The 21,343-nt window shown below is 32.9% G+C and overlaps 2 protein-coding genes across 3 annotated transcripts; one reads left to right on the forward strand and one right to left on the reverse strand.

Annotated features, from left to right (window-relative positions):
• Positions 1 to 5,514: 5,514 nt before the first annotated feature.
• LOC149895796 (uncharacterized) lies at positions 5,515 to 14,633 on the reverse strand. The gene is made up of 3 exons (XM_090118615.1): positions 14,304 to 14,633; positions 11,918 to 12,782; positions 5,515 to 7,104 (listed from the first exon to the last, which is right to left on the reverse strand). The coding sequence occupies exons 1-3, from the start codon at positions 14,370 to 14,372 to the stop codon at positions 5,897 to 5,899; spliced, it is 2,142 nt and encodes a 713-aa protein (XP_089974741.1). The 5' UTR covers positions 14,373 to 14,633; the 3' UTR covers positions 5,515 to 5,896.
• A 324-nt stretch (positions 14,634 to 14,957) lies between these two features.
• Positions 14,958 to 19,521, forward strand: LOC149895797 (protein dj-1beta-like). Of its 2 annotated transcripts, XM_090118530.1 has the most exons (7): positions 14,958 to 15,007; positions 15,196 to 15,286; positions 15,688 to 15,793; positions 17,270 to 17,389; positions 18,139 to 18,253; positions 18,708 to 18,850; positions 19,350 to 19,521. In XM_090118530.1, coding segments are annotated over exons 1-7 (681 nt in total). In that variant the 5' UTR covers positions 14,958 to 15,006; the 3' UTR covers positions 19,455 to 19,521. The 2 variants fall into 2 exon arrangements, with proteins under 2 accessions (XP_089974656.1, XP_089974655.1); XM_090118529.1 differs by lacking the exon at positions 14,958 to 15,007 and having other exon boundaries at positions 15,113 to 15,286.
• Positions 19,522 to 21,343: the final 1,822 nt, after the last annotated feature.

Genomic DNA, 21,343 nt, shown 5'->3' on the forward strand with positions numbered 1-21,343 from the left:
TAAATAACACATATTTTTATAACCACAAAGGTTGGTCACACCTTACCCCATATTGCAAATCAGATAGTAAGTACAGTTAAACATAATGTCAAAGTGTGATTCATGGTATTATAATATTGTAATCATAAGTGTGTCGCATATAAATGACTTGCGGTGAGATGAGTATCAATGATGTTTGAACAATACTGTTGTATGAGGAAAGACTGCAGTGATCTGACAACCATGAAACGAAGTCATGAATTGATCGGTAATAAATATGAATCACTATTCTTTTTGGCCGTCACCGCTTCATATTATTTGACTGACTTCGCCCGCGTTTTCAAAAAGCCCGCATAATTCCCGTTCCCGTGGGATTCCAAGTCGTTCAATCCAATCTTATGAGTGAATCCAAGTTACCCGCATAAGTAGTATTTGCGTGAAAGAGTAACTTACATACATACATATACATACATCCATCCTCTCAAACTTTCGCATTTATAATACATAAGTACTAGCTTTCCGCCCGCGTTTTCAAAGAAAAACCCGCATAATTCCCGTTCCCGTGGGATTTCTGGGATAAAACCTATCCTATATTATGTTAATCCAAGTTATCTTCTATATATTGTGTGCTAAATTTCATTGTAATCGATTCAGTAGTATTTGCGTGAGAGTATCAAACATTGGAGGAGATTTATATATATTAAGATTAAGAAGATATAAATAAGTAACAATAGTTTCTAGAAAAATTCGAAAGACTTGAGATATACAGTCAGATAGTAATTTTCTAAAGAAGAGACAGGTATTTTGTAAAGAGATTAAGATGTGTATTAATAAAAAATATCGACACGTTTTGCGGATTATCGATACGTATCGATATCGATAATAATACAACATAATCACATACATCCATCCTCACAAACTTTCGCATTTATAATATTAGTAGGATAGGATAGGATTTAACACGATCTAAACTAAGCTAGTTAGCCAAAATACGGTACAGTATGTCACAAATGTCAGTGGGTCAGTGATGCGTATTGTTCACACTTGTGTGGGCGTAGTGTCGAGTTTTAATTGTATTAATGAAAAATAGTTTATAATACTAGGCCGTGTTTTGCTTGTTGCTTTGAAGGTATTTGGAGTATCGTTTTTCATAGAAATACCGTCACGTCATGGAGTATGGCGACGGTTTTGTTCTTTGATAAGAAGTTTCACTTCTGACACGTGTGCTCGGCACACACGCTCTTTTTTTGTAGGTAGACGTATAGAAGCAGGATGAGTCCGTTTTGGAGATTGATATTGTCATGACGGGAATTGCTTGGATATTTTACAATAATAAAATAGGTATCTATATGAAATATTAAAATATCCGCTTTTATAAATGCAGTTGTATACACGGTATATAAACCAAAATAGCATTTTTTACCATTTATGTCTGTCTGTATGTTCCAGCTAATCTCTAGAACGACTGGACCAATTTTGACGGGACTTACACTGATAGATAGCCGATGTAATAAGGCTTAACTTAGGCTACTTTTCATTCTGATAAAGGAATACTGAACATTATGATTAAACGTAAAAAAAACTCGTTTAAGCGTGGGAAACCGCGGGACGCAGCTAGTTTTAACTAAGAAAGATGGACACTAATACGACCACTCTCATCTTCTTTTCTTATATATAAAAATGAATCGCAAAATGTGTTGGTAAGCGCATAACTCGAGAACGGCTGAACCGATTTCGATAATTCTTTTTTTATTATATTCCTTGAAGTACGAGGATTGTTCTTATGTAGAGAAAACGTAAACATGTACCACGGGTGAAGCCGGGGCGGACCGCTAGTATACAATAAATAAAACTCAACCATACTTTGGTAAGCGGCATTTTAATTAAAAAAACATACAAAATTAAAATATCACTAGGATGTATCAAATTGTGATGCACTCAATAAGGTACTCTAATCTCATGGTAACATAGTTTATATTACATTAGAGATAAACTACGATAACATGGCGCGCCCCTCCAAATTACTGTTTCAATGTGTGTAGTGACATCCTTACGAAGGAGTTTGTATGTAGTTGTACGTATTCGTCTTTAGTACTTTACGTCCAGATTTGTTGGTCAACTAATCATAAGTTGCCGAGCGCCCAAGACAACGCACGTGTCGTTTATATAGAATACGTCAGTGCAGCGCCATTACTAATAATAATGAGCGATTAGAGCGTGACTAGTCGAGCAACAAATCCGTGGATTTGTTTTTGTTTGACGGCCGTCTCATTACGCACACATGCGTTGTGAATCTTGGTGGTGCATTGTAAATACTTTCACAAATACTTTCAAACGTTTTGAATTTTGGAGGGGCGCGCCATGTTATCGTAGTTTATCTCTACATTATTCCATCACAGCCTTGGTGGCGTTTAGGACATTTTACTTCTGAAGGTAGAATCATATTGGGTGTTAATTATCTATAGAAGAATTTATTTAAAATTATACATGTATGTTTATCAGCCATCTGGTTACCATAACACAAACGAAAGCTTAGTATGGGATCAGATCGTGCCGTGTGTGAAAATTGTCCAGGGGCCTTAGACAAAGTAACAATTAAAAAACGATAACGAAGTTAGAAAAGGCAAAAATGTATGGGATTGACATACGCCGCGTTAGATCACGTGGTCTATCTGGCCCCTGAAATATTTATTTATTTATATTGACTTACATGCAAACATTGATATAGTACAATTTAATATGATTCAAAATATTACATTGTATATTTATTTGATACCGAACTGCGTCAGGAGGGTAATATTTTGAAGTGAAACTTCTTGAATTGAAAAAAGAGCCTGTGTGCCGAGCACACGTGTCAGACGTGAAACTTCTTTCGCAAGATACTTGACGTAACGGTATTGCCATGACGCGATCTTGGAATTTTAATCAAAACGCGCCTTAAGACGTTTCACTTCAAAACTCAAAACATTCATTTTTTATTAAATTTGGACGGAAGTAAAGTGTAATAATCCCGCTTTTGATCAAATATATTGCATTTTTATTATATCCATTCCTGTCTGACTAACGGTCAACATTAAAACAATGCATTTTTAAGTATTTCATGCTTATTAATAATGCAATACGTCTTTCATTTTTATATTGCCTATCATTATGATTCTACCCTCAATTATTACAAATCGATTTTCATACAATTCCTTACAAATATTTCGAAAATTCATTGCTTTAGCAAAAACAGACAAACAAACTGTATATTATTTTATTGTCAAAATTAGTTTGAAACAGTAATACTGTTTTAAAACTACCCACATTCTTGCAATATTTAAAGTAATTAATACATCCAATGATATTATAAGTAAAAATATGTAGAAAGGTAATAAATAATAATATTAGCGGTCTGGGAATGGCACGTCGAAAGGTAGCCAATTAGCCACACTGTATTTCGGTTGTCTCTTTTTCGCTCACGATAGTTGAATCATGCCATCTCACTCTGACGTCTAATCGTGTGTGCGTTAGTGTGCCGTGTTTGACGATCAATATTGTGTTTGTAACATATCTACACCTTTTAGTTAAAATATCATTAAATACATAATTTATATGCAATCAATTAACATCTGTTTGAAGTTTTTAATACACATTGTCATTACTGAATCAATTATACCGTGATTTAAATTTAAATTTAAACCATAATAAACATCACAAATTTTAGTTCAACTATTTCTAGTCAAATCAAGACATAATTTGACTAAATTAAAAAAAATAAACTATTCAGTGTTGAATAAAAGTTTAAATTTTGTTATATATATGCATAGTTACCACTCTAAAGTTATTGTTTTTAATAGTCACATTTTTCGTAATATAATCTATCATTTAGCAATGGTTTAATAACACAGGTAGTATTGTATTAATTAATTATAATTAAATATTGTTTAATGATATCAAAAATTGTCAAATTCTGTATCAAAAAAGGCTTGTAAAACTCATAAACATATTATAATCAAATACTATAGTGCGTTTCACGAGAGAGTTCCCCTGCCGTTATGTTGGCATACCTGACTGTCAAAAACGAAAATATTTTTTTTTTATTCATAAATGACAGAGAAAATATTCCCTTTCTTCCTAGCCTTATCCCGTATCTTACGGGGTCGGCTGCCTAGAAAGGAGAATATTTTCTCTGTCATTTTTGATTAAAAAAAAATATTTTCGATTTTGACATTCAGGTAAGCCAACATAACGGCAGGGGAACTCTTTCGTGAAACGCACTCTACCTTCATGATTGACTCAGTATTTTATGACAATGTGTCAAAAATAATTATATATTATTAAAATCTCAATCACACAGATTATATATCGAACTAGAAGTCAATTAAAATCAAATTTAAAAGCAAAAAAAATAATTACGTCACCAGATTTACTTATATTTTGGCATCAAATGTAAAAATATTCTTGCATCTCAATCCTAAAACAGTAATAAAAAAAATTTATTCGAAGGGCGCGTTCCCACTTTGTCGTGACGACAGATAATCGCGAAGTTTTATATCGTGGCTCATTTAAATTTTATATAGAAACGACACGATCTACTGTCGTCTACGACATTTTTTACAGTGCGACAGATTGTCATGACAGTGGGAACAATAGTCGTGAAAATTGAAACAGTAAAATATTACGACTAAATCGTGACGACAGCTCTATCGTAGCCACGATAAAAATATCGTCTCGTCGTTATCACGTGTTGTGCCAAACGATTTTTTTTAAATAATATTTTTAAAGAAATTCCTGTAACCTTCCACTCAAGAAAAAACCTAGGTTTTCATACCTTTATTATGTCACGAATTTATTATGGTAAGCTAAGGTCTTGCTATATCTAGTTCAATATATAATCTGTTTCCTATTACATTTAATATTATGCAAACTAAAATTGTTCCCACACATACATACATGATCACTTTAAGTTATCACTTTATAAACAGCTTATGTAAAATTAAATGTTCAATTCATGTCAAAAAGTAAAAATTTTCTTTGGGCTTTTGATCGACTACACGCAAATTTACACTTTATTGGGTTAGAATAGAGTTCAAATTGAATCATGTCTAGTAATATTTAATATTTAGTTTTATAGAATTCCAATACTTTTTTATTACTTACTAGCGGTCCGCCCCGGCTTCGCCCGTGGTACATATTTACGTTTTCTCTACGTATAAACCATCCTCGTACTTCAAGGAATATAATAAAAAAAGAATTATCGAAATCGGTTCAGCCGTTCTCGAGTTATGCGCTTACCAACACATTTTGCGATTCATTTTTATATATAAGAAGATAAGAGAAATTTTAGAAAAAATTCAAACTCGAGACGGGATTCGAACCCGCGTTTATATATTAAATATTATGAATAAATCGCGTTTAAAATCCGTATTAAACTCTTAAATTTCTGGTTGAACCTTATTTTATTACCTACGACCTGATGTAGAGAAAAATCAAGTCGTAGATATCACTACATAGTATAAAACAAACTCAATTTCTGTGTCCCCTATGTATGCTTAAATCTTTAAAACTACATACACAACAGATTTTGATGAGGTTTTTTTTAATAGATAGTGATTCAAGAAGGCGGGACAAGGCGGGCGAAGCCGCGGGCGGCAAGCTAATATACCTATATATAATAATATAAGGTACTTGAGAACTTCATAAAATCTTCATTTGAGCTTATCTCTAAAAATGATAATTCGTACGAAAATAGACAAATCAGGATATTAAAGATAAATTAGATCAGTATAATATCATCATGGCACGACCAATTGACATTGGAATTCCATTTTCTATCTATAAACAACACAGATAACACAATATCTCTCTAAAAATATCCGTCTAGACGATCAAAAGCCCAAAAAAATGAAAAAAGCAAGCATATTTACAGATAAAGCTATGCTTGTACCGCCACTTCGTTCTTATCCACACAAACAACTTGAGAGTCCTTTTTAACACTCAAATTCTGTATCGTATCACATATTTCTTCGCTGCCTTCGGTCACTTCACTAAAATCACTTTTATTAACATCTGTATGTTTGAACTGTACGTGTTTCTCTAAACTCGACTTTTGCACACACTTATACGGACAATAGGGACACGTGACTGACTTCTGACGAGGCCTGTACGGTTTGTTCTGAGTTTTAAGATCGATTTTCTCTCCGTCTTTTTCATTGAGATGCCTCTGCTTGTGTTTTGTTAGGTTTGTCTTCTGCACACACCGGTAACTGCACATGTCACAACTGAACGGCTTTTGATCTGTATGTAGGTACATGTGTTTCACTAGATTAGGTTTTTGCACTGTCCTATAGTCGCAGAACGGGCACGCAAACGGTTTGTAACCTGTGTGCGTTCGCTCGTGAACAACTAGGTTGTTCTTTTGAGCACAACGATATTCACAGAATTGACAACGGAACGGTTTCTGTTTCATATGCACTAGGATGTGTTTCGCGACGTTATTCTTTTGACCCGACTTATAATCGCAAAACGTACACGCGTACGGCTTTTCACCCGAGTGCGTACGTTCATGTATTTTCAAAATGGCCGGCGATTGGCACCTGTACGCGCACTGTGAACAACTAAACTTGCCCAGTTTCTCCAAATCACTAACACTTATACCGTTTTCACATGACTTCGTGTGCTGTTTAAGTACCCGCTTCGAGGGAAATATCTCTTTACATTTGAAACAACTGTATTCCCCTTTTATATTCAATGCGGGATCTTCGCTAATTTTATTATTCACACTAGAATCGTTTTCGCTTTTCTCATAGAACTGGTAATTGAATATCTTGTTTTGATCGTTCGGTTTCAAATTCTCCTTTGGCTCTTCGTGTTTTGACATTTCAACTTTCCCGCCTTCTTGTATTTTTTTTAATTCCTCCGCGTACGGACTAGAGTTCTCGTATTGTCTATTCACGACTAGATTCTGCGGATTCTCTCTGACCACGTCGCTGGCTGCGTAATTTTGTATATAATTCGGTTGTCTATGGTACAACTCTAAAGAGTTTAAGGCTTGTATTGGTATGTGGTTATTGTATACTGAGTATAAATGCTCTGGATGGATATTTGTTGTGCTTTGAGACGGCTCCCCTTGAGGTAGTTCACCTGAAATTGCAGAAAAACACAATTATAATAACAAACAGGACAGCAGTAAGATGTTACAATATTATTGTAATATTTTTTAATTTTTGTAGCTTTAAATTATAGCACAACTTTCTTACGATTAAAACTAGATGGCGCTATGTGTTACAAAAATTTTTAGAAGCCCTATTTTTCTCCTTAAATTTCTAGAAGGATATTGAAAGCACGTGAATTTTATAGACATTATAAATTATTATAAATATGTACAGAATACAGAAAGTCAATCTACGGACTACGACATTTAAATATTGTAAATAAGGTTATAAATTACGTCATAAATAGTCATCTTCGAAAACATGATTGTACCTAGTCTAAATCCTCAAAATTTTGTTCATGTGTTCTTTGTCGACTTGTCGACGGTTATTCAAACTCAAACATTTATTTATTCAATTAGACTTCTTCCAGAAACACTTTTGAATCATCATTACATATTTTTAACATTTACCACCGATTCGGAAAGCAGTATCTATGGAGAAGAACCGGCAAGAAACTCCATAGTTGCTCTTATATAAAATTTAAAATTAACGTATTATTTTCCTTGTTATAGTAGAGCCATTTTAATAGGCAACATTTGACAGTTCAACAAAATTCAACAACGTAACCTAGTAACGACGACATAGAATAAAATGATATTTCGTTTTGTTAGAACTGCACATTTGCTTAACTTTTTTCAATTACGATTACATATTTATAATAATAATGACCGATACAAGTAATTTTAGGATTTGATTTTACTGATAAACCATTCTAAACATAATAAACAATTTCTGATTTAAAGAACTGACGTTGCTACAATTTTGTGTCAATAAACCTTTTTTCTTTTTAAATACCAGAGACGTTACTCTAAAAATCGAAATCTGACATCTAGAATCGAATGCATTGATTACTTGGGAATAAAAATCATAATAAATTATTGACATGTGTTTCAAGTTCGATTGACAAATGTTTCAAGTCCGTATCGATTAATTCACTTTAATCGATGTTTTTAAGCAGGTTACCACCCTACGAAGATAACATTGATAGACGTCAAATGTTGCCTATTAAATTGGCTCGACAATAATTAAGTATCAAGTTATTAAACGTTTTTCTATCAAATCCTTTCAAGTATTAATTTGATTCCATGACGTAACTTTAATCGGTCGTAAATTTTCATAGACATAAATTATTCTAAAAATATAGATATAATGTCAAATTAGAAAGGTCACCAGTATGTGCCAGTATACAGGTTTAGAAGATCACAACTTAATTATGAAAATTACATTGAGAATATCATTTTTGGCGCCAATTTTAGGGTTCTTTAAAAAAGTAATTTATTCGTGAACAAAATACGGTTAATTTAAATCCTACTATCTTATCATACTAATATTATAAATGCGAAAGTTTGTGAGGATGGATGTATGAGTATGTGTGTATGTTTGTTACTCTTCACGCAAATACTACTGAACCCATTACAATGAAATTAAGCACACATATAGAGGGTAACTTGGATTGACACATAGGATAGGTTTTATCCCGGAAATCTCACGGGAACTATGCGGGTTTTTCTATGAAAACGCGGGCGAAGCCGCGGGCGGAAAGCTAGTTACCTACGTCTATTTTGAAACAGCATTTGACAGAGTACATCGTGGATACCAAATGCTGATTAAATAGATATTTAACTTTATCTAGATGTTTCATATCTAATGTATAAAAATAACTTTAATAATAATTTGCAAAATTCTTTGTCCAAATATTTTTTATCAACAAAACCTGAAGGGCCCTCAAGCTATTGATATCCATACTAATATTATAAATGCGAAAGTAACTCTGTCTGTCTGCCTGTTACTCAATCACGCCTAAACTACAGAACCAATTTTCATGAAATTTGGTATGGAGATATTTTGATACCCGAGAAAGGACATAGGCTACTTTTTATCCCGGGAAAATGACGCAATCCAGGAAATCCCAGGGGAACGGGAACTATGCGGGTTTTTCTTTGGGCGAAGCCGCGGGCGGAAACCTAGTTTCTTATATTTTATTAGAAGAAAAATGCAACGAATTTGTAAAATTGTCGCAAATATATCAATTAATCGAAGAAAATATATCAATATTGTTGTAAAAACAGATAAAAAAACTTGAAATAGGCAAGAATATACATACAGGATGTGTTATAAAATTATAATATACGTATTTAGGTACCTACCTATATTTAAAAAAAATAGTCTAGCCGCATTTAAAAAATCAAAATAACAGCAAATTTATTTTCACACCAAATTTGTATACCGAGTGTTTATACGATAAAAAAAAAATTACACCTAAAATTATTACCGCTAAAATAAGGAGACTTCCGCTGTAGAAAGACGATTTAATAACAACTTTATAAGGTTACTTTTAAAATAATTAGGCTATAATTATAATGCAATATGGTCGCCCTGTAACTCTCCAATGTAGTTATAAAATGTGAGTTGTGACTCAAAACAATTCGATTGCTCCGTTGCGTAGTGAAAGCCGAACAAACAAACAAACCAACATAAATTTATATATTTTTTTTTACATAAATTATTATTATTTTGATTAAAATAAAGTAGTACTAACTGGCCATAGCTATAATACACACTCTTCTTCTTAAATCAGTCACTTCTATAATTTAACTAATCTATGACAATATTTTCCAACTTTAATCACATTTTTTGATAAAATTAAATAAAAACATGTAACTTCTTACAAAACCGCCCAACGTGTTTTGTCGTGACTGTCAAAGACTAAAAGAATTGGCATATTTTGGCGCATGCGTTCTAGCCCTTTTCAATCGATTTTTTGTTTGAACAAAGTTTTAGGCGGTAAATTCAATACTTTTTTTTCGTAATATATTTAGCATAGAGTTTTACTTATAATTGCGTTGTTCTATGAATTATATCACAATATATATTTTTGAAGTGAAACTTCTTTAGGCGCGTTGAGAGTAAAACTTCAATGTCGCGTCATGGCAATACCTTCACGTCATGGAGTAAGGCGACTTTGGTATCTTTGAATCTTGCCAAATAAGTTTCACTTCTGACACGTGTGCTCGGCGCACAAGCTTTTATCGTTTTATTGACTTTTACTAGCTGCTCCCTATGATTTGAGTCTACGTCACAGGTCACTCCAGATAATACAGGGTGGAATTTTTGTATATGCATACCACTTTAGGAGAAACTACTCTTATTACCGGAAAACTACTTTCATAGATTTCCTAAAATTTCACAAGTTCCTTGATGTTTGAAATATTTATATCTCAGGACATTTTTCACACACGGCACGATCTGATCCCATACTAAGCTTTCGCTTGTGTAATGGAAACCAGATGGCTGATAAACATACATGTATAATTTTAAATAAATACTTTTATAGATAACTAGCGGTCCGCCCCGGCTTCGCCCGTGGTACATATTTACGTTTTCTCTACATAAAAACCATCCTCGTACTTCAAGGAATATAATAAAAAAAGAATTATCGAAATCGGTTCAGCCGTTCTCGAGTTATGCGCTTACCAACACATTTTGCGATTCATTTTTATATATAAGAAGATTAACAGCCAGACATAGAGCAAAGTTTTAAAGATAAAAAAATAGTTTTTATATAAAAATCACCAAAAAGAAAATGGAAAAAATGCACCTGTATACAGGGTGTCCCGCTTTCGGTATACTAAGCGCGAAGGGACTTGTAGTTTTGCATACACTGATCACATAATAAATACTTAAATAACAAAATTACGCGAAAAATTTTTTGCTAAATTTTTCCTTAAAATCCATGTATTCGTCTCTAGCTTCGCGCAGCCGGCATATACCGCTTCGCTAATGTGAGTATTTTGTCTATGAAAACATAATCTTAAACGATAGCTCACATGCGGGTGGCAAAGTTGGGCGGTTTGCTTGTTGGGGGTGTACACATGGAATTTTAAGAATTCCTCTATTTTAAAAAAAAATGCGTCTGGAATTTTATAATTATTTTTTACGTACTCAGCGTATGCAAAACTACAAGTCCCTTTGCGCTTAGTATACCGAAAGTGGGACACCCTGTATATTATCTTTAAATGTCAAATCAATCCAATCAAGATATAAATATAATAAACGATTAATTTGCATAACATAGAAAACATCTAAAGACCACAATGCATATTAATGCATCATTGTTAATATCTTCAAAATATTGCATAAAATTAGATATTCACACATGCATGTAAAAACCCATAGATGTATTACTGTATCCATAAAATATAAGAATGATGTATCAAAAATCAAAATAGCACAAATTATATTATTATTCAAAAGCACTTTTGAATCCTAAAATAGTTATGTCTATGGTGGAAATAATTTATAGTCTAAATTAAAAAAATAAAATTTAAATTTAAATTGATAAAGTTTAAAAACAACATGCTTTAAATTTTAGAAATTATTGTATTGTCATTGATAAGTGTACAAATTATGAATTAAATCCGTCTATCTAAAGTAGGACAAAATCGACTCTAAAGATAGAAAGCAAGAAAGGAGTAATTGGTTGTGCATACAAGCATACAGACATATAGGGTAGGTGCCTAAGCGTTTAGTTAAAGGAATAAGTACAATAGCATAAACATATTCGTGTATGGAGATGTTCAATTAATTTTGTTTTAAAATGTATAAAAAATATACGAAAAATCTACTTGAATAAATAACTATAAAAAAATAAACACCCTGTGTGATGTAATATAGTTCAAAAATGTACATCCAGTGTCATTTACGATTAAAAATTATACAAAAAAAATGTAAATTAAACTTACCATTTATTGTATTTGCATTGACTCCTTGATTCATATTATCATAAAAAACATATGCATCATCATCTTGTTCAGGTTTTATGTAAAATGGCATTGGAAACATGTTATCAGCTTGTTCTGTCATTCTCTGCTCTACCATCGTCGAATTCACCAATCGTTGGTCCAACCTTTGGTCCAGCCGTTGGTCGAGCCGTTGGTCCAACCGTTGGCCCAAGCTTTGTTCAAATCGTTGGGCCAATATCTGATCAATCTTCTGATTGACTGTATAATCTAACCTATCTAACGCGTGCTGGTCCACCCTGGCCAAATTCTGTTCCAACCTTTGTGACAAATGCTGCTTCAGAACATGACTCTCGACATACTGTGTCGGACTCCTCCGTAACTCCTCTTGATTAATTAAAACTTCACTATCTAATTGTCTATTTAAATTCATGTCTATATCATTCAATCCGTGTACATCGTTCCTTAAATTATGACTTAAATCAGCTGTTAAATTTCTATTAATTTCATCGTGGACGTGTTGTAAATGTATATTCTGCACTTCTAAATCATTTAACGGACGGCCGAGATCGATATTCTTATTCAAGCTTTGATTCATTAGTTCTTCATGTCTCAACTGTTCGTTGATAAGATCCAATTCGTTAAGATTCTTGGGTAAATGTGCTGGTATCTCGTTGAAATTCAACGAACGGCTCAGGTGATTAGTTTTGAGCATTAATGTTGACATTTGTCGAGGTGATATTGGTAGTTGGAAGTTATGAACGATTGAGCCAGAGTTTAGGGAAGTTTGCATTGCCAATTGTAATTGTTCCATCGTTATTGCATTGTGGTGATAGTCCGTTGTGTCGATTTGGTGCGATTTTTGTAGCTGTAATAGTAATGTACAAATTAATAAAAGTAAGTAAGATATGGAAATGCAAGGCACTAAAATCAAATGTAGATGTTTAAATATTATGTAACAAGATTATTATAACTATCTATTTTATTAAAACTATTGGCTTTTTTATATGACCTAAACTACAAATTCAGTATAATAATTATCATAAAATATTATTTCTCGTTTTTCCGTAACAGATTTTAGAAAGAATTACGACTAGGACTATCCAAAAAGTAAATTTTATTTCTACTACTGAAATTCTATTTGTTTACTGGCTTTAATTAATTATATGTATAAACTAATACCATTAACCATACTCAAGAATCACTCTATCTATTAAAAATAACCACATCAAAATCTGTATCATAGTTTAAAGATTTAAGCATACATAGTGACGGACAGACAACAATAGTGGCTAGTGTTGCCGAACTATCGATAGTTTGACTATCGATAGTTGACCTTGAAAATAAGTCAGAATATCGATAGCACTATCGATAGTATCGATATTATCGATACTATCGATATTATCGATACTATCGATAGCGTTAATCATGGAATACTATTGATGAACTGCAATAGTATCGATAAAATCGATAGTATTGATTGCCAATAGTTGCTATACTATCGATACTGTCGATAGTATCGATACTATTGCTACTGAATATTGCAACTACAATTGATACTATCGACAGTACTGATACTATCGATAGTTTTGAGCTATCGATAGTAGTAAATTGCTATGTGTCGATAGTATTTACGCTTATAGGACTATCGATACTATCGATAGTATCGACACTATCGATAGTATCGATAGTGCTATCGATACTATTGCTTTTCCCCAACTATCGATAGTTAATCGATAGACTATCGATAGTGGACTATCGAGCGGCAACACTAATAGTGGCTTTGCTATTTAATATTATGTAGTGATTTAATGATAAACAAAGAAGGAGAAGGAAGCTAGAAACGCTAAACAATATTAATGTTGCCCTTAAATTATTTGAAGTAAAATTAATTTTAGATGAAATAATTATTTTGTAACTGTCATATTAAATTGCCTATTGCGCATTTATTTTTAATACTTTAAACAAATAATCTTTTGAACTAACATCTGTATAACTTGTCCGCAATATGGTTAATATAAATTTAACTATTGCTAGAATAACTTGCTTGCGTGCTTAAAATGAAATATTGTCGTATTATGTTTTCACACATTAAAATTAATGCATTAGAAATGCGTTAAGTTTAAATAAAAAATTAAAAGAACAAAAATTTACAATACGCTATTTTTAAGACAAAAAAATGTAAGTTCAAATGTACTTTAAAAGGAAATTTCTAACTAAATTAAGATAATTTTTTTCGCATGGTTACAGTAGTTGCTGAACAAATCAGACAAATTTCTTATCAAAGGCGATAACGGATGTCGGCTAAGTCTGTTACCATGGAAACTTTGCAATTTTTAAAACTATACAAAAAAATAACTTAACACAAAATATATATAAAAACACTTACGTTCTCCATATAAATTTTATAGTTTTCATCTTCTAATAAATTATTGTCTTCTCTTTTAACAAAATCCATTTCAACAAATTTTAAAAAGTTGCCGAAAATGTAAGTTTCTTCATAACGTACGAATTCTAACCTCTAGTTATTTACACTTTTTTAACATAAACCTTGCATACAAGACTAAAGGAAAAAACCAGGGAATTGTAAAAAATATATAATTACATGATTCATGTGTAAAGGTCAAGTTTAGTAAAACGAATAAAACAAAAAGATTTTTGTTCTTTGACGTTATTGAGTGAAAGAAAGGAAGCTGGTCAAAGACAAAACAGAATAACGTCAACGATCGTCGAACATCTGTTGGTGAACAAGGACAAAAGTCATTATTCAACGATAAAAATGTAAAGAGTATAGACCAAGGGCCAAGGCATAGACGCCGAAATGCCGTGGTCCTTTTATTGAAAAAGATTCACCGTTAAATAAATTTTGATCGCTGTGTATGTATAAGATTACTGAAGACGTGTAATTTAGGATGAAATAAGGATTACTCTTAATCTTATGATCTTCCCTCTGGCCCTCTGGAATCTGGATACTGAGAAATAATAATCTAGTCTTGCTTTGTAATTCAGGGTTGCTATAATTAAATTCATAAAAACACGTTTAAATAGAAAATATTTATTTAAAAATTACTAAACTTCTATGAACAATAATAAGTCATACATTATTCATAGTTCTTATTTAAATAACTTCATTTTGAAAAGATTTTGAATTCATATTTATAGTCGACCTACAATCGACATTGTCCAAAGAAAATTCTCGACATTCCGCAATTTTTTGATTTGTGATTTGTCAAAGCAAGTGTCAAAAATTAAAAAATCAAAATTAATGTTTATTTTTGCAGTGCGGCGAATAAGATATTTGAGTTCGAAATATTTATTAGAAATACCAGCAGTTACAAATTCATATCCATTGAATAAGCCTTTGCAAATCAGGTAAATAGTTTTGTCTTTTCATTAATCGCAACGGTTTTGCTTCCTTTAGATTTTTTTATTCTTGTCTGTATATTATCAACTCAGACCAATAATCATGAAAATGTGTTAATTGGGAATGAAAATAAGTTATTATGAAAGAGCAGTATCTTTATATTTAGTAATACTTACAAACGAAGTTATATGTGAAGATTAGGAGATAGGTCACTTCCCGGCCGGTAGAATCTGCTTTCGACTGTAACTAATTTTAAGTTTTACCCGTCCAAATACGTGAAGTAAATATATTGTTGATATTATAATAAGCACGTCTTGATCTGTAGTATCTTAAAATTTACTGTTTATATATCTTATCCAGTAATTATTGTAAATACAATTATACTTGACGAAAACTGTAAAATTTCTAGGAGCCTAACTTCATCAAAGATGTCGAAAACTGCTTTGGTCATTCTGGCTCAGGGTGCCGAAGAAATGGAAACTGTTATCACAGTTGATATGCTCAGGCGAGGGGGTGTAAGTAAATTATTATTTTTGACTTTTTATTAAGCTATTGCATAGCTTCTATCGCGGGCCTTGAGCGCGGCGACCGAATGTAAAAATTCCGTAACAAAATAACCTAACACCCCCACTCTGACCACCAAAGCGCTGATACTTTTTATGCTATGCAATAGCTTTACCGAGGCAGTCTCCGAGTGCCACACGTCTTTTTTTCTCCCACTCATTTAAACAGGAATAGTGTCTTTAAAAATAATTATGGTAGTACATATTTAGGTTTTGAACAGACGCTTATGAAAGCTAAAAACTATAATTATTATCTTGCAGACATTACTTCAGCATTCAATCAATTTATTATTATTTTATAGGATTTTAATGTACAACTTACAAGTGTTATTTGCAAGAGAGTAATATTTTTTTTTTTTAATATATCCCTTGCATTCATAAAACACCACTAGAAGATGAGAAAAGTAGTGGTTCAGTACTTATAATTTAGAGCTAATTACAGTAGGCGCTCAATAATCCGGCGCTCGCCAATCCGGCACGCTCAGTAGTCCGGCACTTCGGGACTCAGACAGCCCGCTCTATAATCCGGCATTTTACATAGCTGAACGCCGGATTACTGAACGAAAACGTCACAAATGATGAACCTAATATGTAATTTTAATACATAAGTAATTAATATTTTAATTAATTTATGTATTTTTTTTATACTTAATAAATTCAACTTACCATTTTAAATATGAAGTCTTATTTCCTATACTAATTCGATAATCCGGTATTTCCGACAATCCGGCATAGAGGAAAAATTGCACGGTGCCGGATTAGCAAGCGCCTACTGTATATATGTTATAGTCAAACCCCTAAACACAATCTCTTCACAGAAGGACTGGTTTATATTAGGTTTGGCAAGTCATCAGGCAATCCTCGAAATACATTTGAATTTCACCCTTTGTCTGAAGTCAGCTGACGTCTTGGGCATAGGCAAATGCAACATAGGCATCGCACGCAGACGCCTCTGCTAGACAACTACTGACGAAAATTATTTAGTAAAAGACTGAAATATTACATGTATTTGGGCTTTGACAAAGTCATTATGCCAGACCTGTGGTTTGACCAGTCCAACCTAAGAGTGCCCGAGCTTCCGGGTTTGACTATAATAGTCTCTTTTTAACTGGTAGTCAGATACGGTACATATTTACAAATATATTTATTGAAAGGGCTACAAACTGAAACAATCAATATTTATTCAATGTGAAGTGTATCATTGACATCACTTTTTTTCACACATCGAAAATATTACCAACATATACAAACTTTTTTCTATACTATGTATCTTTGTCATTCAAAATCTGTGGATGTGTCACCCGCTACTATCGATCCCCTCAATACCGTTAGGATACTCGTAAACACGCTTGCTTGTGTGCGTGAGCCATTCCGGGTTTGACTATAATATAAACATACGTATATTAAGTTATAATACACATTTTCCAGGTAACAGTAACGCTGGCTGGCTTAGACGGTGCCTCCCCAGTGCTCTGCTCTCGACAAGTCACATTGGTACCAGATAAATCGCTTGCCGATGCGTTGGCTGAATCACCGCAGTTTGATGCCGTAAGTTGTTATGTACTTCTATTTTGCCACTCAAACATTTAATAAACTCAAACTCAAACATTTATTTATTCAATTAGACTTCTTCTAGAAGCACTTTTGAAAGAAAGAAAATAAATTTATTGCAAAAAACACACCCAACAACATCACAAAATTTATCTTAAGATTAGCAAACGAATACAGCCTCAGGAAAATGCTGCACAAGAACAGCACTGATTTTCAGGCGGCACCGGCCGTTGAGGTCCACCTTAATATTAATGTCATTACATATTTTTAACATTTACCACCGATTCGGAAAGCAGTATCTTTGGAGAAGAACCGGCAAGAAACTCCAGTTGCTTTTTAAATCATGTCAGTAATAAAAGTAAACAAAGTCCAGTAAATGAAAAAGATTTATTGATTTGTGTACTAATAAAAAGTAGCATATGTGCTAATCCACACTATAAATTATCACATACATTTTTCATGAAAATCAGCTATTTTTGTATGAAAAAGCAACACACATCCATTCTTCCATACATTCTTACAAACTTTCACATGTATAATATACTAGCTTACGGCCCGCGGCTGCGCCCGCTTTGACAAAAACCGCATAAATTATAATATACTAAAACCTCTTGAATCACTTTATCAATTAAAAAAAAACGCATCAAAATCCCTTCCGAAGTAGTATAAGTAGTTTAGGCGTGATTGAGTAACAGACAGACAGACAGAGTTACTTTCGCATTTATAATATTAGTATGGATTTTCAGGTAATTCTGCCCGGCGGTCTGGAAGGGTCTGATCGACTCTCGAAGTCTGATGTTGTCGGCAGTCTGTTGAAGGAACACGAAAAGTCTGGCAAAATTGTTGCTGCTATTTGCGCTGGTTAGTTAATCTTTATGTTAATTTAACCTATCATCCATATATTTATATTGTATAAATATTATATTATTTAGATAATAATAAATAAAAAGAAAATTTAAAATGTACAAAGGAAAGTCTACCTTTTTCATTGATTTTCAGAAGCAGTAGAAGAAATCTTATCTTATTACAAGTCATGTTTTTTATTGTACCTCAAAATGTTTTACTTCAATTATTTTATACTAGCTGTGCTCCGCTCCTGTTAGTCTTAACGTAATGATATATAACCTATAGCCTTCCTCGATAAATGGGCTATCTAACACTGAAAGAATTTTTCAAATCGGACCAGTAGTTGCTGAGATTAGCGCGTTCAAACAAACAAACTCTTCGGCTTTACAATATTATCTTTAATAGAAATAATTATATTAATTTGGCGGGATTGAACCATCTTTTTTTTAATAATAAACATTTTTTTCAGCACCTACCGCATTCGTAGCTCACGGTATTGCCAAAGGAAAGAATATAACTTCATACCCAACAACAAAGGACAAAATTACAAGCGATTATACATATGTGGAGGGGGATAGGGTGGTTGTGGATGGCAACATTGTGACAAGTAGGGTGAGTGTTGCCAGTTTAATGGGGTTTTGCCTATTTTATTGGAGTTTTTTGATGGTAAAAAAAATAGTTTTGTAGCATAGACGCAATTGTTATTTTTGTAAACAGTAATGATTAATGATAATTTATTTATTGAAGCAACCAGGAGTTCTTGTTAGTAACAATAAATTCTAAAAAAAGCTTCGTTAGTATGTCTTAAAATTAATAATACAGTTAAGATAGTGGAATGAATTATAATGAATATTTTTTTAGTTACTGTAATATTCTTGTGAAAAAGATTACACTTTTATAATCACTTTTTTAACCGACTTCAAAAAAGGAGGTGGTTGTCAATTCGTATATATATTTTTTGGTTATGAAGTGTCATTAGTAATGGTCAAAACTGTAAAAATTCTTAACTAAGGGAGACTCATACATATATTTCAAATTCAAACTTTAAATGCAAAATAACTTTAAAATCACAGACAAAGTTATAAATATAATCTATTTTTTTTATTTCTAGGGTCCAGGTACTGCCTACTGGTTTGGTCTAACACTAATCGAACTGCTGACTGGAAAAGAAAAAGCGGCGCAAGTTGAAAAAGGCATGATTATCTCTGGATATTAATCGCATCAAAAACGATATAGTAATTTTTGCTGTAAGCAAAAGTGGGAAATAAAATTTCTTAACTGTTTTATGTTGTTTCATTTTGTATTAAATTATGTATTTGTATTATTATTTGGTTGTTTCAGTGTACTTAACGAGCTTTCCGCCAGCGGCTTTGCCCGCGTAGTCAAAGAAAAACCCGCATAGTTCCCGTTCCCATGAGATTTCCGGGATAAAACCTATCCTATGTCGTTCCTCAGGTCTCAAGCTATGACTGACCAATTTTGAGGTAAATCCATGCAGTACTTTTTGAGTTTAGCCCGGACATACATACAGAAAAAAAATCTCAAAACTATTATATTATTTGGCTTCGGTATTCTAATAGATCACGCCCCTATTCTTTTATAAAAATAATCAATGTACAGTTTTGACTTTCCTACGATTTTATTATATGTATAGATTACTTATTTTAACCGATAGATAAGCATTTTAAAGAAATTATCGTCTTTTTACAAATATGTAGGTACCTATAATAATACAATTTTAGTTTTTAGCAGAGATGTAACGGAGCTTCGATTCCGGTTCCGTTAAGTCGGAACTTCCGATTATTATTACACTTTCGGTTCCGACTTCGGTTCCGATACTTTTGTATCGGATGTTAATCGGAGGTCGAACGAAACAAAGCGGTCGGCGCGCGACGGCCTGTGCCGAACAGGTTCATACATGTCGCGCGGGGAATCCCCCGACCCCCACTACGTGCACTCTATCATCAATTATTTTTTCACTTGTTAGTTGTTATTATTTGTTACGCCCAAGACACGTTTATAGGTTATAGATAATTGTTTTGATTTTTGCGGCTTATTATCAATGAAAGTGATCTGTTTTTGTGTGGGATAATGAAACCTAAGTCCAGTTGTATTTGGAACTACTTCAATGAAGTTAATTCAGATTCGGCAAAGTGTAAACTGTGTATGAAGACGTATTCAAGAAAGGGAGGTACGACAACGTCCTTAAAAAGTCATTTGAAGTCTGTCCATGCCACTGAATATGAATAATTCATTAAGTCAGAAACTGAAATAAAAGATACTGTACAGCCTTCGACTTCGACGCCCCTTCAGAATGCTAAAAAACAAATGACTTTAAAAGAAACTTTGCTGAAGAATACAAAATGGTGCACTTCTCATGCTAAATCTAAGGAAATTGACAGATTCATTAATTTTATCTTTTGTTCATTTGGAATTATGCCGATTTTTTTTCACAGTTGTTTTTTATTTTATAATAAAAAATAAAAATGAAAAGAATTGACTATAAATCATGTTTTATTTGTCCTTAAACAAACTGACCCTGCCTCCGATTTCGATTCCGATTCCGATAAACCAAATTTGAAAACTCCGATTCCGATTTCGGTTCCGATAAAACTACCTCCGTTACATCCCTGGTTTTTAGTTCTGGCTCATCTACGAAACCGATTTTAATGCGGATTATAACAAACATTCTTTGAATTTATTCAGATTTTTCTTTTAACAAGAACTTGAAACTAACAAAATATTCTTGAATTACCAAATTTTACTATTATATCAAAGATTTATCTATATATAAAAAAATGAAACCCGTTTCGCATTGTCACGGCATCACGTGTGAACGGCTGAACCGATTACGATAATTCTTTTATTATATTCCTTGAAATACGAGGATGGTTCTTATGTTGAGAAAACTATATATGTACCACGGGCGAAACCGGGGCGGACCGCTAGTAAATTTATAAAGAATAGAAAAAAATCGATCACGAGATGGGACTCGAACCCGCATCCTTTATATGAACCACTATAAAGGATGCGGGCTCAACCAATTCCATATCAATGACTAGCTGCTCCGCGCGGTTTCACCCCCGTGGCTCCACCCCTGTTGGT

This window comes from Colias eurytheme, chromosome 30 (assembly GCF_061535395.1).
Source record: "Colias eurytheme isolate Ceu_HAF_F1 chromosome 30, ilColEury1 Martin Lab GWU primary, whole genome shotgun sequence".
Classification (NCBI taxonomy): domain Eukaryota; kingdom Metazoa; phylum Arthropoda; class Insecta; order Lepidoptera; family Pieridae; genus Colias; species Colias eurytheme.